The 24,566-nt window shown below is 41.4% G+C and overlaps 1 protein-coding gene across 9 annotated transcripts in view; it reads right to left on the bottom strand.

The window, feature by feature from the left end:
• Positions 1-24,546, bottom strand: part of PEX1 (peroxisomal biogenesis factor 1) — a 44,171-nt gene extending 19,625 nt beyond the window's left edge. Inside the window, exons 1-14 of one of the 9 annotated variants that reach the window (XM_075922372.2) lie at positions 24,235-24,546; positions 21,858-22,004; positions 20,005-20,088; positions 19,676-19,790; positions 18,827-19,593; positions 16,699-16,818; positions 13,549-13,672; positions 13,158-13,267; positions 11,949-12,052; positions 10,451-10,583; positions 6,113-6,209; positions 4,079-4,249; positions 2,130-2,284; positions 159-348 (exon numbers count right to left, since the gene is read on the bottom strand). In XM_075922372.2, coding sequence (XP_075778487.2) covers positions 159-348; positions 2,130-2,284; positions 4,079-4,249; positions 6,113-6,209; positions 10,451-10,583; positions 11,949-12,052; positions 13,158-13,267; positions 13,549-13,672; positions 16,699-16,818; positions 18,827-19,593; positions 19,676-19,790; positions 20,005-20,088; positions 21,858-22,004; positions 24,235-24,357 — 2,440 coding nt within the window. In that variant the 5' untranslated portion in view covers positions 24,358-24,546. The remainder of the gene's footprint in view (positions 1-158; positions 349-2,129; positions 2,285-4,078; positions 4,250-6,112; positions 6,210-10,450; positions 10,584-11,948; positions 12,053-13,157; positions 13,268-13,548; positions 13,673-16,698; positions 16,819-18,826; positions 19,594-19,675; positions 19,791-20,004; positions 20,089-21,857; positions 22,005-24,234) is intronic. The other 8 variants (XM_075922373.2, XM_006114471.5, XM_075922371.2 and 5 more) reach the window with 8 other exon arrangements.
• Positions 24,547-24,566: the final 20 nt, after the last annotated feature.

The raw sequence follows: 24,566 nt of genomic DNA, 5'->3' as shown, positions 1-24,566 counted from the left end.
TATATGCATATGATATCAAAGACAACAAACCAGGTAAACACATTTAAAATGTAAACTATAGAGATACCTTTACTATAACTTATTTCTTTTGAATTATTACAAACATATACCATATGGAAGAGCTAACATAAACTAGAGATTTGGTGACTATCACATACCTTCCTTTTTGCATGCTTCCTTATTAGAAACACAGGAGTGTATGGCACGATCCACTAGCATTGTAAAATCTCTAGCTATAAATCCTTCTGTTTCCTTTGCAATATGCTGGAGATCAAGATCACAGAATCGATTTATATTGGAGCTCAATTTATTTTCTATTATGGCACGCAGTAATTCACATCTTTGCTCCTGAAAAATAAAAATACATAATAAATTTAGATGCCGTTATACACAGATATGAATTATATTAAGGCTATAAGCCTCAATTGTTTCAAATAATGAAAACAATTATCAACTTTTTATTTGGTGTAACAGTTTTGTGGCTAGTATACAAAAAATACTAACACAAATAAAAAAAACCCCTTGTTCTTTTATCTTACTTTCTCTAAGATACAATTTTAAATGACTAACTGACCACTGTAATCTCATGCCTAGCAATGATTACTTCGGAAACCTATCTTTCCATTCTATCCTGCTTATATCTGCCTCCCAAGCTCTGGAATAATTTCCAAATCAGAAACGAAGAATGAGAAATCTTAAGAACAGACCAAATCACACATTTAAAAAGTACCTGATCCTGAGAGGCACTGAGGGCAAGTCTATACTACAAGGAAGATCGACACTGCCATCGTTGATCTTCGGAGGTTGGATTTAGGAGGTGTAGTATAGACCTGCTAGATCAAACTCAAAGGGTGCCCCCGTTGACGCCACTACTACTACGCCTCGTGAGCAGTAAGGGAAGCCAACGGGAGCATTTGCTCCCATTGACCTCCTGCTGCGTAGACAGGGATTTAAGATACATGAACTCCAGTTACGTAATTTATGTAGCTGGAGCTGCATATCTTTCTTTGACCTTTCCATATAGTGTAGACCAGGCCTGAGTGTCCTCAACTACTAGGTAAAATAAAGTCTGTACTGGACATTTTCATTAGTATTTGAACATTGGTTAAAAAACAAATCTGGGTAATTTCAGATTAGAGAGTTGGTATACAACACAGTTTTTCAGAGGAAGTCTTGTCTTCTGCCACAAGTCAGCACTTAGGGTATGTCTAGACTACAGGCTTTTGTCGACAGAAGTTTTGTCGACAGATATTGTCGACAAAGCGTCTGTCGACAAAGAGCATCTAGGCTACAACCAGTTCTGTCGACAAAGCAAGCCGCTTTGTCGACATGACAGTGTAGATGCAAAGGACAGTGTAGATGCGATAACGCCTTCTGTCGACAGAATTCTGTCAACAAAAGGCATTATTCCTCATAGAATGAGGTTTACAGCCATCGACAAAACTGCTGAGTTCTGTCAACGTTATGTCGACAGAACTCAGCGGCAGTGTAGACGCAGGTTTAGTTTTGTCGAAAGAAGTCCACTTTTGTCGACAAAACCCTGTAGTCTAGACACACCCTTAGAGATCAGAATGCAATTCTTGATTTTTAAATGGCTCATTTATGAAAGAGGAACAATAAGCACCATAAACTTGTGTACTATTCCAAAGTGTTATGGGCATTCTGTTACATACTAATACAAAGAGCAAATCATCTTGTTTTTCCACAGGGAACACTATACTGAATACATTGGTTGCCATTTCTTTGTACCGTTTCAATACAGCCCATTTTTTATATTAAAAGTATATATTAAATTAAGGAATTTGAAAATTAAAACAAACAAATTAGTTCCCTTTATATATTTTATAACCCCACAAAATTTGGACAAATATACATTTTAGTGAAATATCTGTTAATCTCGGGGACAGAAGACATACTCGCCACTAGGCAAACCTTTCTGTGCTTTTTTACAGAAATACTAAAAATAGCTTGTTAACGTATATAGAAAAGTTATATCACAAAAGAATTCTGAAAATCTCCCACTAGCATTGTTGTGGATTTGGTTTTATCTGAAGTTCAGCAGCATCCTCTCCTTTTTGCTTTTTGTCACAACCAACATTTTGATCAAGTTATTCAGTGATTGCATTTACCTGATCTGGAGGCTGGATATGTTTGAAGCATTGAAATACATGAGTTCCTTGAACAGAAACAAGAGAAGGATGCAGAGTATGTTCAGATTGGCTTGTCGCAATTAATGCAATCAAACTGCCCATGGAAATAACTTCTTTTATCACATCTTTCAAAACTAGATACAGAAGACATTGTTTCATGAGTTATAAAGTAATAAAAAATTATAAATTCCACATATTTTTTAATGCTGAGTATCTTTACAGTACTGGAAATATAACCTCTACTACTACATTGACTTTTATAGAAGAACTAGTATAGAACTTTTGTTGGCTAAACAAATGCATTTATTTTTCAAGGCACAATCTACTCCAATAAGAAAATACTGTCAGAAATGTTTTGCATAGGACTAAACTTGTATAGTCACTGATGATATCTTCTATCCTGTGATATTAGAGATGATTTTCTCTACTTTGAATTTTGCTGCTATATCTCAAATGAATAAAATGCAGAAAGCTGTAATTCCAACTCTCTAGCATAGTTAGAAAAAGACTGAAATCATTATATATATTATATATTTTATTTAGGTAATTTATTGTATGACTTATCATAACACAAAACACATTAAGCTGTTTTCTGTGTCAAGCCATTATGCTAAGAGTTTGGGATCAAAAGAAGTTTTGAACTATTTAGACAGATCACTAGATGTCATGTGTTGTAAAAACAATAAAGTGTATAAGCAAGACAGATTATGCTAACTTTTACAACAGTGTGTCAAGGTTCTGTTCATAAAACAAAAATGAAGTATTAAGAAATTCAAATTGTACATAACTACCGTACCCCTTTTGTACATGTAACTTGGGTGCACAGTTTTGAAAATTTAATGTCTATGAAAATTCCAGAAACTTCAAAAGGGATTGAATTTAAAACGCTGCAATTTCCCTCTGACTCTGCTTAAAAAACTGATGAGCTGCTACAGCTTATATCCTACAACAGCAGCAGAATTTAACATAGTTAAAATAATAAAATACATTGATGTTGATAATTTCATATTATATGATTTCTGCCTCCTGTACTGGAAACGTTCATGTGGAACCATTTAAGGTTGGATTAACTTTTAGAGGAAAAAATTATATGGATGATGCATTGTCCTTCAATTGAAAACTATGGTTTATAAAAAATTAAATAAAGTAACTGAGGAACTCAACAAAACGAAGCACACCAAGTAGATAAGAACATTCAGTTAAAAGAAACATTACTTGTGCATAATAATCTATATTAATACTGGTTCAAAATTCATTTGGAACTTGTAAACTGTGGCAATTTATCTGCGGTGTAAATAACATAAAATACTAAATGATCTAGGAGCAGAGGTGATGAAAACAGAACTGTCCAGACAGCTGTGATTCAGGTACAGATTGCATCTCTAAAATCCAGGATTCTCTGGTCCAGCAATATCCATAGTCCAGCATGGCCATGCACGGATGTTCTAGGATTAGACAGTCCTGGTGCCCTGCATAGGGGTGGGGGCCAGAGAGCTGGTGCCTGGTTCAGTTGGGCTGTGAGGGGGGAGCCAGGAGCCAATGTGGGGCTCAGCTGGACTGCGGGGGGGAGAGGGGGAGGAGGAGAAGGAGGAGGAGGAAGCCGGTGTGCAGTTCAGCTGGGCTGCAGGAGCAAGAGTTCAGCTCAGTTTGGCTGCGGGGGGAGGAGAGGAAGGTGTCATGTAGCTCACCTGAGCTCTGGGGAGGGGAGGTGGCACACAGGGGAAAGCTAGGAAGTGGGGGGGGATGGCCTGAAATTACTTCCCCTGGTCCAGAAAGCAGGTCCAAATTCCTCAACTGGGACCAGTTAGGTCCCGAGAGTGCTGGACTAGAGAGGTCCAACCTAAATAAGAAATTCTGAACCATATTACCTTTTTATCCACAAGAAGCAGCAGAGAAAAAATAGCCAGAAAATATTAGCATAGCATTACCATGTGCAAGTCTATAGCTCTGAATTGCTTCAGGGCTGTTCTCATGCTCTGGTGTAGATGGAACTCCAACAATGTGATCAAGATCATCCATAAGAAGAATGGATGGCTGTCTCCAGGCTGCCTCTATAAAAACTTCCTCCACTTTTTTTCGTATATTTTCTAATCTTTTTCCTAAAACAAAAATAATATCTTAGGGTACGTCTAGATTACACATTACTCTTTTGCCAGAGGGATGTAAATTAGACACTTTGAAATTGCAAATGAAGCTGGAATTTGAATTTCCCGTGTTTCATTTGCATAATTGCATCATGGTGCTCTTTTGAAAAAGTGCTATTTCGAAAGACTCAAAATAGCGCTTTTTCAAAACAGCACCATGATGCAATTATGAAAACGAGCGTGGGAAATTCAAATCCCGGCTTCATTTGCAATTTCGAAGTGTCTACTTTATATCCCTCTGGCAAAAGAGTAATGTAGTCTAGACGTACCCTTAGTAACAAAACACAGCATGAAAAAATTAAAACTCTAAGTTTGATTTATGTCTTTACACTGGCAACGCAAAGGCATAAAAATGACTCTAAATAGGCAGCTATAGATTTCCCTTGATGGTAAGAATACACATCTGTCTATGCGACCTTCCATGACTATTTATCTTCTCCCTTGGAATAGAGATAATTTTGGAGGCAAAAAGGGTAATGGTCAGACACAGCCATCCAACACAACAGGATATTTAGTTTATACAAGTTAGAATAAATTAGAACACAAGACCCATGATTATGAGAAAAGAAGATCAGTGGAAAGGTAGCAAAAGCCCTATTTGTCATCCTACCCTTTAGATGCAACATAAAATCCTTTTAAATCCACAAAATAATCTGAATGTTGGTCAACAAAGATTAATTTATAAAAGTCCTTATTGCTGGACCAAAATGCATTACAAAAAACATATAAAACATCTCCTTAAAGAAAAGCCATGCAGCCAGGGGTGGATTTACAATGAAACATACTGTGCTCTGGCATGGGCCCTCCAGCAATGCAGGGCCCCCAAGGAGGGGCAGTCCAGCACTGGGTCTGGTACCCTCTCTACCCCCCGTGCAGGGAGAGGCTGCTCTGTGGGAGGGCCAGTCCCTCTGCAAAGTGGGTTGTATGAGGGGCAGCAGAACAAGAAGGTTCCCCTGCAGGCTGCAGCTTCAGGAGAGCTGGCGGGAGGTGGCAAGTAGTGCGAACATGGGCTGGAAGCCTTTAGAGGAACACGAGGCAGCCGCATACAACTGGCTGGAGAAAAGCAGTGCTTTGAAGCAGGAAATCGCTGTTTCTCTCCAGTCGTTGGCTGTGTGGCTATCTAGTGCTCCTCTGAAGCCTTAGCGTTCGTGCTGCTAGCTGCCACCTGGTTAGTGGTGGCTGCCCGCAGACGAGGGTGAGAGGGGCCTATGGAGAGCCTGGGGCAGGAAGGGGGCAGGGCGCTCAGGAGGCCTATGGAACTGTGTCCCCCCTCACTTTTAGGTAGAGCAAATGTGAGTCTCTGCCCACTCCTTCAGGCCAGCCAGCACAGGGCCACTGGGGTGCCTGAAGCTGTCTTCCGCAGCCATGGAGATTATGTTATTTTTATAAATCACTCTTATCCAAAGCACTTTACAATAGTTAGCTAATGGTACAAAGAATATTTGGAAAGTTCATTAAGTTGTCCACCAAGACCGTCAGAAATTTTGAAGAGGTCAGTGGTAAAAAATGTTGGACTACAAAACAATCAAGGCACCTCACTTTATTTTCATTTACTTCTTATTACTTATAATATGGAAGGAGGATGAAGAAAAAATAATGAAAAATGGGAAGGTTGGGAAGAATGAATGTTCTTTTTTTGGCTAGGTCCGGGGGGCCACAAAAGGGAAGCTGAGCACAGGGCCCCACTAACTCCAAATGCGCCACTTAACTAGCCCAAATAAATAGCTAGGATTTACAGCAGATAATTTGAACATAATAAAATAAGCCTTTTGTATGCTTCCTTATAAATGTTTGAGTGAAATAATATTATATCCATACCTCTTAAAGTCTTACAATCAATTACTTCCACGTGAGCATCAAGTCTACCAAATGCTTCTTTGCAGATGGCCTTTGCTAATGTTGACTTTCCACTTCCCTACAAAATAAATGTTGAGTAATCTTCTAAAATAACATCCAGAATAACAGACACTGCTTCTTTCTCCAGTCTATGGACTATTCCTCAGAAAACATAGATGCTAAATAATTGGCTGGTTGTGCCTAAGATGATTTTCATTCCTTCTCACTAGTAGTATCCAGCTCTGATCCCATTAAAATCAGTGGTAAAACTCTTGGGGTTTGCCATTAAAGAATTCACCTGGAAAAGTCACTGAGAGTCAAATGTGTGAAGTGATTTTATGCAAATGTGTAAGTAAATTTTGGGGGGGGAATTCAAATAATTTAAAAATAAATGTTAAAATAACATTGAGACATAAATGTCTACATTAGGGCAATCAATTAAAAAAATAACAGAAATTAATCCCACGATTTAAAAAAATTAATCAGGATTAATTATGCTTTTAAACAGAATACCATTGATTTAAATATTTTGGATGTTTTCTAATTGTTCAAATAAATTGATTTTAATTAGAACAGAATACAAAATGCACAGTACTCACTTTGTATTTATTTTGTAATCACAAATAAAAAATAAAAGGAACAACATTTTTAAATTACTCTGATACAAGTACTATAGTGCAATCTGTTCATCATGAAAGTTTGAACCAATAAAGAAAGAATAATTATGAATTAGGAAACTCATATTTATGACATTAAGAATTGTGAACAAAAAATAAAAATTCAAATCTTTAAAGCTTACAAGTCCACTCAGTCCTACTTCTCATTTGGCTAATCCCTCAAACAAGTTTTGATATAATTTGCAGGAGATAATACTGCCCTCTTCTTATTTACAGTGTCATCTGAAAGTGAGAATGGGTGTTTGCATGGCACTGTGATAGTTGGTTTAATAATATTTTCATGTGCGAGATGCGTTAAAGATTCATGTGCCCCTTCATGCTTTAAATACTATTCCAGAAGACATGCGGCCATGCTGCTAACAGGTTCTGCTCGATAACAATCCATAGCAGAGAGGACCAATGCATGTTCAAATTCGTCATCTGAGTCAGATGCCACCAATGGAAGATTGATTTTCTTTTCTGGTAATTCAGTTTCGTAGTTTTCACACTGGAGTGTTGCTTTTTTAAACACACTTGAAAGCATGGTCAACACCTCATCCCTCTACAGGCAGTCCCCGGGTTACGTACATGATAGGGACTGTAGGTTTGTTCTTAAGTTGAATCTGTATGTAAGTCGGAACTGGCGTCAGCCGCTGCTGAAACTGATCAGTTTCAACCATGGCTGAATCTGGATGCCACTTCTGACTTACATACAGATTCAACTTAAGAAACCCAGGCGTCCCCAAGTCAGCTGCTGCTGAAACTGATCAGCGGCTGATTCCAGGAAGCCTGGGGCAGAGCAACTCTGCCTCGGGCTTCCTGTAGTCAGTCGCTGGCCAGTTTCAGCAGCGGCTGACTTGGGGATGCCTGGGGCAGAGCAGCTGGGGTGCTGCTGGGTTGCTCCAGTAGCGCGGCTACTCGGCGCTACTGGAGCAACCCAGCAGCACCCCAGCTGCTCTGCCCCAGGCGTCCTGATTCAGCCGCTGCTGAAACTGACCAGCAGCAGCTGAATCAAGACGCCTGGGGCAGAGCTGCTGGGGTGCTGCCGGGTTGGTCCGGACCAACCCGGCAGCCCCCAGCTGCTCTACCCCAGGAGTAGGCAAGAAAAGCCTGGTCTGCTGGGGGGGGGGGCACTAGCTGCACCCCCCCCCCCCAGCAGACCAGGGAGACGGGGGTGGCGGGACTGCCCAAGTACTCCACGGCTTTGCTCCCTCTCCCTGGTCTGCTGACCTGGGAGACGCGGAGCAAAGCCGCAGAGCACACAGGCAGTGGGACAGTCCAGGTGCGCCGTGGCTGTCTCACTTCTGGCATGCTCCGAGGCTTTGCTCCCCATCTCCCTGGTCTGCTGGTCAGACCAGGGTGACGGAGAGCAAAGCCGCGGAGCATGCCCGCAGTGGGACAGCCCAAGCGCACCCGGGCTGTCCCGCTGCGGAAGTGCTCCAAGGCTTTGCTCCCCTTCTCCCTGCAGACCAGGGAGACGGGGAGCAAAGCCTTGGAGCACGCCTGCAGCGGGACAGCCCAGGCACGCCAGGGCTGTCCCACTGCAGGCGTGCTCCGCGGCTTTGCTCCTGTCCCCCTGGTCTGCTGGGGGGGGGGGGGTCCAGCAAAGCTGCTGGACCCCCCCAGCAGACCAGGGACATCAGAGCAAAGCCGCCGCCTGGTTACCATATTACCATTAGCCCAGGCGGCGGCTTTGCTCTGGTGTCCCTGGTCTGCTGGGGGGGTCCAGCGGCTTTGCTGGACCCCCCCAGCAGACCAGGGAGACCGGGAGAAGCTTTTCTCGCCCCAGAGGACACGGGTGGCGACCCGCCGCCTGTGAGCTCCGGGGCGAGAAAAGCCCCGTTCGTAAGTGCGGATCCGACATAAGTCGGATCCGCGTAAGTCAGGGACTGCCTGTATTTTGAACAGAACTTCAGATTCTGAAACCTTGAGTTGAGTGTTATAGGTATTTTTAGAAATCTCACATTTTGCACTTTGTCAATCTGCTGCAAAAGTGTTCTTAAAATGAGTATGTGCTGGGTCATCATCTGAGACTACTATCACATAAAATATACAGTAAAACTCCGACAGTCCGGCATCCAACTGTTCGGCACCCCCAATACTCCAACATCAAAATGTCAAGTGCTCCTGACCAGCTGATTAAAAAGCCTGCCGCTCAGCACACGTGCTGGCTGTAACCAGACGGAGCATAAGGTTTGGGGGGTAGGGGGAGTGGGATAGTGTTACAGTATGGAGAAGAGCGTTTTGCTTCAGCAAAGGGGAAACGGGAGGGGAGGGGATGGGAGAGGAGGATCAGGTTACAGCACAGAGGAGAGAGACACGAAGAGGAAAGGGGAGGGGAGAGGGAGGGAGATTGTGTCCTGGCCAGCTGTTAAGCGGTACAGCTGTACCGGAACTCCTGATTCTCCAGCAAATCTGATAATCCGGCACCACTTAGGTCCAAAAGCTGCCGGATTATCAGAAGTCTACTGTATATGGCAGAATGCAGATAAAACAGAAGACATACAATTCTCCCCCAAGGAGTATATTTAAAAATTTAATTAACACATTATTTTTAATGAGCATCATCACCATGGAAGCATGGCCTCCAGAATAGTGGCCAAAGCATGAAGGGGAATATAACGTTTAACATAACTGGCATATAAATACCTTTACATTGTTTTGGTTTTGAGTGCAGTTATGTAACAAAAAAAATTTCTACATTTATAAGTTGATATTTAAGTTTATATTTATGATAAAGACTTTGCACTACGGTACTGGCAAGAAGTGAATTGAAAGGTACTATTTTTTACAGTAAAAATATCTGTAACAAAAATATTAAGTGAGCACTGTACATTCTATATTTTGTGTTGCAATAGAAATCACTATATTTGAAAATGTAGAAAAACATCCAAAATAAATAATAGAATACTAATTGAAATTTATTAAGTAACACTGTGATTAATTTTTTGTATTAATCACATAAATTAACTATGATTAATCGACAGTCCTAAACTACATGGCTGTGTCTACACTGGCCCCTTCTTCGGAATAGCCATGCTAATTTAGAACTTTGGAATAGGGAAATCCGCGGGGGATTTAAATATCCCCCGCGGGATTTAAATAAACATGGCCGCTGCTTTTTTCCCGGCTTGGGGAAAAGCCGGAAAAAAGCGTCCAGACTGGCACAATCCTCCGGAATAAAGCCCTATTCCGCCAGTCTGGACGCTTTTTTCCAGCTTTTCCCCAAGCCGGGAAAAAAGCGGCAGCCATGTTTATTTAAATCCCGCGGGGGATATTTAAATCCCCCGCAGATTTCCCTATTCCAAAGTTCTAAATTAGCATGGCTATTCCGAAGAAGGGGCCAGTGTAGACACAGCCCATGTGTTTGAAGGGTATAAACACAGGGTGGACTAGTCTTCCAAAGCAAATGATGGAAACTCCAGTATTAGCGATATTTAAAACACAGATGGTACAAAACACTAAAGTGTAACAGAGGAAATGATCCTGCATTGGCAGGGAGGTGGACTAGTTAATCCAACAGTTCTTTTTCAGCTCTATTCTCCGATTCTTGGTAGCAAAAAAGAAACAGGTTTACAATGCCAGTTGGAGTATTAAAATTAATTTAGTGCAAGAAAACTCATATATTTTTGGCATACAGATAAAGAAAATTGTAGAAATGCACCTTTGCTCCTGTTAGTAGGATAGCTCCACTGCGCAGTCCCACAGCTATGGTTGCTAGCTTTTGGGACAAAGGGCGCCCCAAGAGGCTGTGGGTTATGTGCTCAAAGGCTGACGTTCCTAGTTTATCCACTCCTCTGCAAAGTAAGGCAAAACAAATAAATAAAACTTTGGACAAATTAGGGATATCTCAGTACATTTAATCTAGGTAATAAAAACTGCTTATATTTATAATGCCATGCTTTCCATACTGAAATATCCCATGGTGCTTCAAATGTTCAAGAAAAACGATGACCCATGTCGGTTAGATGCCATGGAAACACTGCAGAAGTGGCTTAAAGGGGCATAACTAGCCCTTGCAGAATATCCCCATCATGCATGAAGAATCACTGTAACAGCTCAGAATGAATCCTCTCCCTATAATGTGTCCAGGCACAGGGGACGTGTCCAAGAGTGTAATTCAGGAGAGGGAACAGCCAGAGCATTCTAATACTTTGGCTGTTAAAAACTGGTGTAATAGCCTACAGAGAGCTACAAACTGACATAAGTCAGAGCAGCCTGGGAACATTGAAGGTCCTTGAGCTGGGCTAGAATTAGGGAAGCACAAAAGTGGCACAAAGCTACTTTTTTGTTCATTTCCTTCCCTAAACTGTGAATCACTTTTAACCTGACAGAACACCTTCAACATTCACAAACAGTCAGGCTATCAGTTTTTGGGTATGTCTAGACTGCCCCCCTCTGTTGGCAGAGGGATACAGATTAGGCAGGTCGATATTGCAAATGAGGCAGGGATTTAAATATCCCGTGCCTAATTTGCATAAAAATGGCCACCGCGTTTTGCCGACTCAGCACTTTGCCAGAAAAAAGCGGCAATCTAGAGTGCGATCTGTCGAGAAAGAAAGCCTTTTTCGACAGATCCCTTATGCCTCCTGCAAGGAGGTTTACAGGATCTGTTCAAAAAGGCTTTCTTTCTCCACAGATCCCCCTCTAGACTGCCGCTTTTTGCCAACAAAGTGCAGAGTTGGCAAAAAGCGGCAGCCATTTTTATGCAAATTAGGCACAGGATATTTAAATCCCTGACTCATTTGCAATGTCGACCTGCCTAATCTGCATCCCTCTGCCGACGGAGGGATGCAGTCTAGACATACCCTTCGATTTCAATTTACAAAAAAGAATTCAACAGTATAGTGCCCCTTAATATTATGAAAGCCCCTGACTGCGGAAAGAGTGCATCACTTCAGTTGAGCCAGTAATCCCATTGATTACAATAAGGATACTTACAAGAGCAAAATAAAAGTTGTAAATAAGTAAGTGATTATATGGTAAGGTTCCAATTGTTGTGTTAGCCTAAATTCAAAGAGATCTATGATCACATTTTCCCAGAATTATTAACAGCTGGTTCAATTTTCCAGAATCTGTGTATCTTCTAATATTTCTAGCATTCTTTTTGAATTCTTATCCTCTTTTTTCTTCCCATAATTGATATTGTCAAAATATCTCACCCTAAACTGTTAAGTTTGCAGAAAGGAAGGATCTGGACAGTATCATGAATAGTAGACTGTGTGCTGGCATCATCAGTTTTTGTAGACACCGGATGTATAAGAACCTTTAAACAAAAATAAAAAGTGAAATATATATTTACAAAAGAAAAGTGCAAAATTGATTTGCAGCTTTTTGGAATCTGTTTGAAGAGAAAACAACACATTTTCTACACTTGCACGAAAGACTCACATTTTAATAAAAAGGGATAGATGAAAGCTTCATTTAAATTAGCTAAAAAGGGTAACTATCTCCCAGTGATCCAAATAATGTATAAGGGCCATTTGGATACTAATGCTAACGTATGCCTAATATGACTAATTTTGGGCAAAGTCTTCTGGTAATGATGTGGGTCTGTGGCAGTAGTAATAAGGACAAACTTCTATTTTACTTTTAGTGAACATGATCACAGAGCAACAGAACAGTTTTCTTCACTGCTGCTATTGTGCAATGGCATCTGTATAGAAAAAATAGCTCAAGACCAATAACAGTGGAGGTATGTTAACACTGGAGATTCAGATCTTGTCTTAAGTAGTTTACAAATGGGCATGCTTGCCCAAAGAGACTGGGGGAAAGTGCTGAGAGGGAGAGACTCCAGGACACAGAAGCAGTAGAGAGGGAGCATAGTCTGAACTGGGACAGATGAGGGCTGCTTTCCGTCCAGGCATCTGATGTGAGCATCCTCAGCCATGGCCACTCGCAGCTCCTATTGACCGCGGTACACTATTCCTAACCAGTGGAAACTGTGGAAAGTGGCGTGGGCAGGACCACAACTTTCTGAAGCTCCCATTGGTCAGGAATGGAGAACCACAGCCACTCGGAACTACCTCTGGCTATACCTTTGGACACTCAGATAAACAAAGTGTCTCACGGCCAGCTAGCGGCTTTCCCTTACAAGCCATGACCCAAAGTTTGAAAACACCCAGACTACAGAATTCAGGACATTGCTACAGAATTTAGTTCCAAAATACCATGGACTATGTGACATCTTATCAATGCCTCATGCTATCTAATAATATGTGAGATGTGCATATATAGCGATGAACATAGGCACTACAACATTAATTAATTTAATAATTGAATCAGACACATATGATATACGGTTAATTATATTTTTCACCAAACGTAACAGAATTTAAGTTACTTGATACCTGATACTATGTGATATTTACTTGTATATTTGTCTTCTGCAGCAAACCAGGACCCAACATAAAAATATTCTCTGCTTTGTTTTCTTCAGTGGGAGAAGGATGTACTACACTAACGACAAACTCTTCCATCCCTGTGGAAACATACACTGAACAACTATTAAGATTTCAAATTAACTCTATTTTCTTCAGCACAAGATGAATCCAGCAATATATTTTTAAAAAATAAACATAATCTAAAATGAATTAAACTAAGATCACTGCTAAAAACCAACTTGCATCTAACATTTAAATGGAAGAAAGTATCTATTTTGTTCTTCAGTACACAAATACCATTAAAAATGTTGCCTAAAGAGACGTCATAATGCAGAGTGAATACAGACGTTGCCATAGCAGAGAAAATAATTTTCCTTACCTTCTTTAACATCTAGTTGTATGTAGTGCATGTCTGTCATTATCCAAGGAACATCAACAGTAGTGGTATCCTGCAACCATGAACTAAAAGCAGATTTTATGTCATCTTCACTTATGTCTTTATGCTAAACAGGAAAATGAAAACAATGGGAATATTATTTTATTAAGACTATTCCCTTAAAAATTATAATCTTCAGCACAGGTGGTATTTGTTCCTAATGGTAGCTTATAAGCTTTAATGGCATTGTTCATTCATAACCCTAGGTCCAACAACCTATGTTAGGTAAACATACAACTGTCACCAAGATGCACAATTGTGAATCTGTTTATCCACACAAAATACTTAGGAGGCAGGGAAGTTCTATTATTCCCATTTCACAGACAGGAAACCAGGTAAAGAGAGATTAAATAACTTAACCAAGATCATACACAGTATCTGAGGCAAAGCAGGGAATCAGAACTGTAACTCCTGAACTCCATGTTAGACCCTTAACTACTGGAGGATCCTTCTTCTCAAAGGCAAGGGAAATCTTTTTGGGGAGGAAGCTCTGTTCAGAGGATTTCTATCATATTATTCACCTAATTTTCAATCTTTGTCTTTGCTTCCTTTGGGAACTAAAACCACTTGAGCTGAAGTAGAAAAGAAAGGGAAAATTGCATATTAAATGTATAGAAGATTAAAGAAATATAAAATAATTTTATGTGGTTTACTGCCTTCATAATATTTATTTTACATATAGGTACAAAAGCCACATTTAATTACTACTTAGTTCAGCAAACCACTCAGACACACCATGCAATCAACTATACACAAAAAATATATGTTAAACTGATAAGTTTTCAACTGTGGTATATTTCAAAATATCGTAAAAATCAAAACACAATTCAGTCTCTTTGTGGATAAAGAACACCACATGCATATGAAAAGTCTGTGCCCACTACAGAATAGTACTGTATGGAGCAACTAAAGTGAAAAATGACTACACAACTGTAATAACGAAACAAACATACTGTATATAATGAACTAACCCCGAGAAGAAACATCTGCCTTGTGTAAGAGCAGCTGTGGGTGGACAGTGAGAGTTGACATTACAGTAAACTTCTGATAATCCAGCACCTTTAGGACCTAGGGGGTGCCGGATTTTCAGATATGCCGGACTATCGGAAGGGGGGGGGCTATGAGGAGTCTGGGGTGGAGTAGGGGGGATGAGCCCCTCTGCGCTGCGGGACCAACCCGGCAGCACCCCAGCTGCTCTGCCCTAGGCGTCTCCAAGTCAGCCACTGCTGAAACTGACCAGCGGCTGACTCCGGGAAGCCCAAGGGGCGGTGCTACGGAACCAACCCGGCAGCACCCCAGCTGCTCTGCCTCAGGTGTCCCCAAATCAGCCGCTGCTGAAACTGACCAGCGGCTGACTCGGGGAAGCCAGGCGCAGAGCTGCCGCTGGTCAGTTTCAGCAGCAGCTGAATCGGAGAAGCTGGGGGCAGAGCAGCTCCAATTGTCCGGCTGCCCGGAGCACTTTTGGGTTCCAGATGATGCTGGACCATTGGATGCCGGACCACTGGAGTTTTACTGTAAATAGATTTTTTGTTGGCATAGGTTTGCAATGAGAATAGGTGTGGCTCAGCTGAGGGAGGACAGAAGGGTTCAAATATTTACTTAATTATTAAATTTCTGGCAGAAGGAAAAAGAATCAAAGATAATTCTGAGTTGAAACTTAAACCATCAAATTAAAATGTATTAATATGACTTAGCTATCTTGTTTAACAACTCTCCCTAGGTATTGCTAGCTAGCAGAGCTTAAAAGTTTCTTCTGAAAGAAGTCTTAGGAAGGAAGTTTCAACCTCAACATTGGGTTTCTTTGCCTTTTAAAGTTGACTATACTTATTCACACCAGCTGAGAATCTGGTCCAATATTTCTTCTGTAATTCACTTTTATTTTTAATGGTATTCCTATCTATGTGGATCCTTGTCAAGGAAAAAATGTTGCTTGTGTCCTTAGCTGAAGTGAGAACTATATTATTCTTGCTGTGTAATACTTTATAATACAGCATTATGTAATTATGTACAACATTCACAATACAATTTTGGGACTTGGCCATGTAAACCCTTGACAACATATCTGAATAACCTGTGACTTCTCAGGCATCACAAGCATATATATTTGCAGGATTTGCCTCATACTATAGAGCAATATTTTAAAATGTCAGCCTACACTTTACAGAATGAATGATTTTATTTATAAAATACACAGCCAGCACCAGGTGCTCTGGCTCCTGCATATAATGAGAAATATCTAGTAACATTATGAACATGGAAAATGCCGACGTGTTAAGCAGGAGAAACTATGAAAGAAGACATATTTTCACATGTGATTTGAAAATGTCTGGTGACTTGATGAAGTTGTTACTACTATATACTATTGATCTAGTGTTTAAAGGATACTTATAAGTTCTACTCCTCAACCACTGTATGGTCTTGGATAAAGCACTGTATTTTCATAAAACAAAAAAAACCCTGATAGAAATGTAGCCGTGTTAGTCTGGGGTAGTTGAAGCAAAATGCAGGACAATGTAGCACTTTAAAGACTAGCAAGATGGTTTATTAGATGATGAGCTTTCGTGGGCCAGACCCACTTCCTCAGATGAAATACTTTCTTCCACTATTTGATCTGAGGAAGTGGGTCTGGCCCACGAAAGCTCATCATCTAATAAACCATCTTGTTAGTCTTTAAAGTGCTACATTGTCCTGCATTTTGCTCCAAAAAAAACCCTGTATTCAATAAACTATAGAATGAGTACTGTAATACTTCCAAAACACAAAAAGGTATTATGAGGTTTAATTACTTGGCATTTATAATCCTGGGAAGAAAGTATGAAGTAATATTACTATATAAAGTTTCATTTATGTAGATGATACAAGTATCTCACTGGTTCAGATATGACGTTAAATAATAGAAAAATGTAATTACTTGAAAAGAAATTGCATGGAATAATCTATCCTTGAAATATTAGTCTAATTCAATTTGAAGCTCCCACAATATCACCTTACAAATAAAAAACAAAACAATACTGATGAACCTTAACCAGAGAACAACAATTATTGCTTAAACATATGCAAAATGAATGAATGATACTAAGAATGTCAACTCACTAAATTCCTTTGGGGTTGTAATCTAAGAGATGCTGGAGTTTTAGGGACCAATTCCAGAGATTTCATTCTGACAGTTGCATGCATTTCTATATGCATTCTCTTCCTCAAGCCATCTGGAATCTGGAATATACAAATTTAAAACAAAAGGTAAAGAGAAAATATATGGTCACAGCAAAATTGGTTAAATCTCCAACAAGTAGCTTTACATTCCATGGAAGTGTATACGTCAATGACAGCATTTCCATTACAGCTGATCATCAGCTTGACCTGATTAGTTATAATTTGCCAAAGAATGTAAGGAGAAACGTATCTATTGCTAGTTGTATTCAAATCCTCTTTTCTCACTCTCCCTCCTCCTAACTGTCCCTTTTGTTCTTTGTGGAAATAGTTGTTAAAACTTGTTAACATACATTAACATCTTTAGAAGCAAACAATTAAGTGAGAAAAAGAGCGAGGGGGAAAAGAAAAGTCTGCCTACATAGTAATACCATATAACTTATAAAAGTTTATGCCTATTCTAAAAATGCTTCAGTTTTAATAGCCATTTGGTAAAGTTCCTTTTTTAAAATACAATATTGTTTGTTTTACCAGCAATGCATTTGATAGTTGATTTATGTGTGTTATATACATAGACAAAGAGGCAGTCTTGCAGCTGAAGTCATTTGACTTAGCTAATGAAAATGTAATGATCTAGTAATTTTGAACATTTTAAAAAGTCTGCATATGTTTTTGTAAATTAAGATATAACAGTAGTGCACCTAAAATTACAATTAAATACATCCTATTTAGTATTTGATTCCAAATATGCTAAAAGAATCTGAGCAGTAAGAATGTGGGGCTTTCCCCATAGAACAAAATAAAATACATAAATAAATAAATAAATAATACTTAGCTCTTATACAGCTACTTTCAACCATTGACCTCAAAGGTGGGTAAGATTAGAAAACTGAGGTACTGAAAGGTGAAGTGACTAGCTCCAGGTGACGCAGGAGGCCAGTGGCTAAGCCAGTGATAAAATTCAATTTTCCCTCCTTTATTTAAAATATATTTCCCTTAAGCCCTATTATAATTTAAGAGACTTCCTAAATTGAAACAGCTCACAAATGAGGAGTCTATTGTTACCAAGAATCAGTACAGTAAGTCATTTTAGCAAGTAGCACTTGAGGGTCTCAGCTGACATAAAAAACTGATGTCTACAAGAGATGGCTGTAATGAGTCTGCTATTGGCTGGTATTCTCATTCTCACTGAAAAGGATGATGAATTGGTGGGAACACTGCCAAAAACCAAACCAAAACCCCACAGCACTGATCTCAATTGACTTGGGCTCTCAGTGCTTGTGCTATTTTGCCAAAAAACACCACCACAGACATCCAGATATTCCCTTTCGGGCTCTATTTTTAGTCATGCAGTGTGAGCACTGTGAGCCTAAATCAGCTGTCCTGGGCTTTGAAATTCATAGCTGTTTTTCTTTAGTTCATCTGCAGTATATATGTACCCTGAGATCCAGCTGGAAAGTCCTATTAAGGTTTCAGTGTCTTAACTGTGAATTAATTTTTATTAACATAAAATAATTTGTATTAAACTAACTTTTTAAAAATAATTTCTTTAATGAAAGTTTTAAAAAAATATTAAAATCACATACCAATTGTACAAGGCTGTGATAGCTGATACCATCACTTCCCATTCTGTTGAAAGCTGAAGGTCGAACACATCAGAGAGGCACGATTATCTGATATAACCACATACCTTGTTCTATGTTGAAAATATCCATGTTACGTTCTCTGGAATACTACAGCTATCAGTAGATTGTTCAGGCTCTCAGTACAAATAGCTCACAAATTACAGAAAATCATTAAAAAAATGCTGGGGAATTTTTTTCATTTTTTGCTATAGAATTGCCACAGAGCTCTGGAGATGCTGTACATTTCAGAGGACTACTGCTAGATGTGAGTAATCCAGAACAGGAAAACTTAGCAAAGAACAGCTAAACTTGATATTATCTACTTTATTTTAATCTACCTTACTTTAAAAATTGTTTACAAAATTTACGCTCTACAATTTTATATGAATCAAGCAACCCCAAAGTTATTTAATAAAAAACCCAAAAGCAACTGTGTTCAGACTAACCCAGACTCTTCCAACATGCATGGCTTCCACACTGTTATATTTTATGGCACTCTCTAGGTCTTCAAATCCATTCCATACTATCTGCACAACATAGCTCTCACTGGATTCTTGATTGATATTAAAGCCAGACTGTCTTCTGTCTTCTGGGCTGGGCATTTGATTTTGCTTCTCAAATGGCAGATTCTGCTTTGCTTCTTGATGCCGTTGCCTTGGGGAGCGAAGCTTACTAATCTTCCCATAAGTCACTTTAATATTGGGATCTAAATCAATAAACTGCAGGTTCCATGGAAAAACATGAACAGCATTTTTCTGATAAGTATATGTGGCTGATGTGCTCTGTACACTAGGAGGCTGGAACTGACATACTCTGAAAATAGAGTCCATGTGAATCAAGTTTAATAACTCATCTTTGAACACACCTATTTCACTTGTACCACAGGAATTCTCCTGTTTCTGCTCAGGAGAGCGAGAGAAAATGCTCCCGATAAAATTCCATACGTTTGGCAGGACACTTGACCCATATATCTCTTTTGAATCTGGCTTACAGTGTTCAATGACACCTGCATTTAAATGAGGTTCTTTGGCAAAAGGTTGCTTTATTATTTCTTCTTGATCCATGTTACTTTTAATAACTCTTTCATGTAAAAAGTCATTTTTTGAGGAAGGCAAATTGGTGGCTTTTTCTTCAAGTTGGCGTGTTTTTGGGCATACCAAAAGTTGTGTATGAGGTTCTAGCCTCCCATAAGGAGCAGGAGGCTTTAGTGTACCTGTAATTAAACAAAAATAATCAATACATTTACCCACCTGTGCTAAAAGTTCCCTGTAGCATGAAAGGCCTCCATCACTTACCAATTTGAATGTAAATATGAGTATGCTGCTCAACCCACACTGGGAAGATGGCTTTTGGAAATACTATTCGAATCTGGTCAAGAAGATGCCTTTCAAGAGAGGAAGCATGCAGCTCCTAAGACAATTTTGCAAAATTAGGAATCAAATATTTCAAATTACATCCTGCATTTGTTTTAAGATACAATCCATGTATCCCTATATAAAATCAAATTTGAATCAAATATACAAGCAACATACAACACCCATGCATGGACCAGGTTGTGGGAGGGAAAAAAAAAACACTTATCGAGAGTAACAAAGAGATGAGAGCAATTTAAAAATGTTATTACCAGTATTTCCCAATCATCTGCTGAGAGGGGTTCCACTTCTACTTGCTGACAGGATACGGCTTGGGAGCATGGCTCAAGGAATATCTGGCAGACAACAACACATTAAAAATGTTTAGCCTCTGATATTTACATAAAGAACATGTTCAATATTTAAGTAACATGAAAGAATTAAGTCCGATTCACTGTACACTTTGGATGATTAAGATTACTTGCCGTTTTAATTATATTAGCTAAACCACTTAACCAAAAATTGAAGTATCACTATTACTCCTGAAGGAATTCTGAACCAAAACAGTAAAAATTCTGTCCCAAAACAGAAAAATTCTGCTCACATTTTAAAATTCTGCACTATGACTCAGGAGGTGGCATCCAACTACAGAGTCAGCAGCCTCAACTGAACTCTCCATCAGCCAGGTAGCTCTGCACTTGCTGAAATTAGGGATGTTAAAACGCGTTTATTTGTGTAAACGTGTAACTGCTGAAATTTTCAATGGATACATGTTTATGGAGGGATGGGAGGAGAAAGGCGGGAGCTGTCCCCCCAGCCATGCTATTGCCTCAGATACAGAGGCAGCAATGTGGGGAGTAGGGCTTAAAAGTCAGCTCCCTGCAAGCAATGGCTCCTGCCTCTCCTCCAGCCTGCACTGATGCCTCTGTGGGAAGCAGCTGTGTGTGTGGGAGGGGGGGGGCAGGGGCGGGAGAGAAAGAGAGAAGGCTTGAAAGCCGGCTCCCTGCACATACCAACTCCCGACTGCCCCTCCATCCCCACACTACTGCCACTGATACAGTGGGGGTGGGGTCTGCATGTGACCAAGAGGGTTAACTGATGAGCCCAGGCTTATCAGTTAACTGTGTACTTGGATACGCAATCACATTAGGGATGTTAAATATCAAGTGAATTGACTAATCAAATGCTCGATATATTTTGCATCGACTATTTGATTAGTTGATAGGGCACCTCTGCCTTTGAAGTATAGCAACAGCCCTTAAGCTGTTGCTACTCTTCAAAAGCTAAAGTGCTGTGTGGAGCCTGGGGTCAGCTGGGGATTCGCCCGGTGACCCCGGGCTCCATGCAACGCTGTTGCTTTGAAATGCTGCATGCAGCCTGGGGACACCCCAGCTGGCCCAGTCTCCATGCAGCATTGCCGCCTGGAGCCCAGGGTCTGGCCCCACGCTCCACGTGGTGCTGCTGCTTTGAAGTAACCCCTTCTCTTCCTCCCCTTGCTGCTTCTTTCTGAGAGAGGCAGCCAGGTGGGAGGAAGCAATTAGATGACTAGCCTGTAGACTATCCAATAATCATTTATCAGACAGTTGACTAATTGTTCACATTCCTAAATCGCATTCCTAGCAGAAATGCCCCCAACACAGTGGCAAATATCCTCCATACTCCCCCCCCCATACCTTGCTTCTGTTTGGGGGAGCATTGGGGGAGCAATGCCTCCCCCAAACTACATCCATGGACATCCCCAGACCAACTACTCCCAGTGCCAAATACCATGCAGTTATGTGACCACACTCTTGCAGCTTCCCTTTGCTTCCCTGTGATTTTGTGCGGGAAAGCTTAGGCATGGGTTAAAGAATCTGAATTCTGTGATGCTCAATAATGCAGAATTCCCCAATTCCCTCAGAAGTAAAACATAGCTGTTGTGGTATGCTTAGGATATAGATGTCCTATAGTGAACACAACAGATACAAAGTGAAAAGAAATAGCAGCATCAATAATATTGCTGCATTCAGTCCCAGTGAGGACAGTGGGGATCTGTCTGCCTGCATGGAACAGGCTGCACAATTGGAACCTAAATGAAAGCATTATTTCTTCCAGAAATTTTGTTTAAAAAAAGTGCATTCCAAACCTGTTCTCCTTCTGCAATGCCAAGTTTCTCTGCTAGGTGTCTGTTAATTTCAGCAATATTTTCACCATGGTGATTACGATGTCTAATTTCCATCCAACTCAAAAATATAGGCTGGTAACCCAAGGAGATTTTCACAGCTTGGCCCTGCTGATTTCAGACAACAAAATAACATTAATAGAAAACAATGTAAATAAAATTATAGTCCACAAATACTGCTTGTTCTCATTAACAGTATAGACAAAACCTGACATTTGATTACAAAATGAAGAAATGCGGTTTGTTCCTGGATTTGCCATGCTTTCTTTTAACAAATAATGTAGCATCTTAGCACAAGTAAGACAGAAATACACTGTAATACACTGAATCATTGAAAATCTGAATACGACACTCCATGCCGGTGCAAAGATCTGCCTATCTATCTCTGATTTGATCACTGGGGCCTTGCTTTGATGGATACTAGAAACATAAAGTAACGAAGGTAGAGATTTACACACACAAAAGGTTACGAACCCGTTTGGTACCTCAATATATGCATCTTCTTGGCTCTTTATTGTTTTAAAGATTAATTTAGATTCTATCAAGTTATTGTTAAGAGTGTGGAAAATGTAAAAGAAGGGGATATTAGGAGGGAATTGGATGAGTATAGGCAGATTGTGTATCATTAGGAATCAGGGATAACACTCCATGGTACAATTTTTTGGGGGAAGGAGACAAGCAGGGGTTGTATCATGTATATGTATCAAAAATATATGACACTGCATTTGTTTTGTTTCACTGGACAAGTCAACTAGAGTTGAAGACAACTCTACAGAAAGTGGCATATCTTACGTCCCTTTGGCTAGCCGGACAAAGTGAGAGACTGTCTCAGCTTCCGAGGCACCGGTACCCAAAGCCCATCGGTGAGGTCCAAATTGCTGTGCTTTGGAGCAGTCTTAAATACAGTTTTCTTGCCTTGTTTGGCAGTATGGAAATTTCCAGGGGTTATTCATTACTTGCTGATGTAGGGCTCGGCTGTTAGTTATCCATCTGGTTCTGATTTTGTTCTACTTGTTCTTTGGCCTTGTTTAAGTGATCAGTGCATTAGAGTAAACAGGATTGTTTATGCGTTCTTGCCCTTTACCCTCGTTCTTGCTATACTGGCAACAATGCTTATCTTAAATGGCATATGTTCCCAAAAACATGCTTCTGGCTCATCAGATATGGGGGAAGGGGTAAGAATGCAGGCCTCACACCCCTAAACTTACATGTACAAAACTCTTCCGCAATTAACTCCTACACCCTGCAGCAGGTGGAGAGGCTGCTCCAACCAGCCATAGCTGTGCTGTGGGCGGCTGGCTGCTCTCCACACCAATTAACGGGTTAACTGATAAGCATGCCAGTAAAGCAATGCTTATCAGTTAATTGGTTAACTTTTTACACCTCTAGATCAGGGGTCTTGTGAGGCAGTCGATTCAAAGTGAATCACTGGCACTGGGGCCACCATGAAAACTTACTGGCATTGTGAGGACATTGTGTGTTGGTGCTGGTGGTAGTAACGAATTACTGGTATTGCAGAGAGTGTCATGAAGAGATGCTAATACTGGGGGCATCACTAGCATTAGCGGACATAGTGAGGAGATGTTAACATTGGGGGCACTGCAAGCAGCGTGGGTGTAACTGGCATGGAAAGGGAGCAATGCAAAGGGGCTAGTATCAGAGTCATCACTGGCCTCAGGGGTTGTGAGGAGGTGCTGGTAGTTTTGCTAGCATTAGGGGCTGTTGTGAGGAAATGGTGGTATTGGAGGCATTGCTGGCTTTGGAGGCATTACTGGCTGAGAGGGCACTGGTGTGAGGGGAGTGTGATAAAGTGCTGGCATCAGAGGAGTTGCTGTCACTGGCGAGCACTGAGGGGCGTCACTGGCGAGCACTGAGGGGCGTCACTGGCGAGCACTGAGGGGTGCCACTGGCGAGCACTGAGGGGCGCCACTGGCGAGCACTGAGGGGCGCCACTGGCGAGCACTGAGGGGCGCCACTGGCATTGCGTGCATGGAGGGGGAGCACGATAAGGAAGTGCTGGTGATGGGATGTCGCTGGCAGTGGGGTAATCGGTGGTATGTGAGGAGATCTGGCAGGGGGTGTCACTGCATCACTGGCATTGGGGGGAGGGAAGCGGCGAGAGAACGGCCTGGCGTTAGGATGGCAGGGGGCGGGGTCTAACGGAGCGGGACTGAAGCGATGTCACCGTAGCCCTGAGGGGGATGCTGGCGAGGAGGGGTGAAGCCATGAAAGTTAGAGGGGCGCCTCCCAGTCCCTCCCGCATGCTGGTGGGGAGAGGGGCGGGGCTCTGCCACGATCCGCTCCGAGGGTCCCTCCGCCCAGCCGGGGCCCGCCCCAGTACCTGCTGCAGGCGAAGGTGGGAGGCCAGCGCAGGCGGCAGGTGCAGGAAGCAGTCCCGGGTGCCGCTGAAGGCGACAGTCACAGCAGCGCCCCCCGCGCCTCCGGGGTAGCCGCTGCCCCACATCGCCCCGGCCGCACCCAGCCGCGGCGCGCCCCGGCAGCATCGAGCGGCCGCTCCGCACTCAGGGAGCGTTACCCCGTGTGGCCAGAGAGAAGGAAGCACGAGCCCTCAGTACTGGCCCCTACCCTCCAGCAACATTGGTACGGCCCGCCACAGGCCAATGAGCGTGCGTGCCCCCTTCGCCCGCTTTCTCTGATTGGCTGTTCTCTCGA

Source organism: Pelodiscus sinensis, chromosome 2 (assembly GCF_052426305.1).
Source record: "Pelodiscus sinensis isolate ZL-2025 chromosome 2, ASM5242630v1, whole genome shotgun sequence".
Lineage (NCBI taxonomy): Eukaryota > Metazoa > Chordata > Testudines > Trionychidae > Pelodiscus > Pelodiscus sinensis.
Note: the sequence above shows the minus strand (reverse complement) of the source record. Positions and strands in the feature narration are given on the sequence as shown.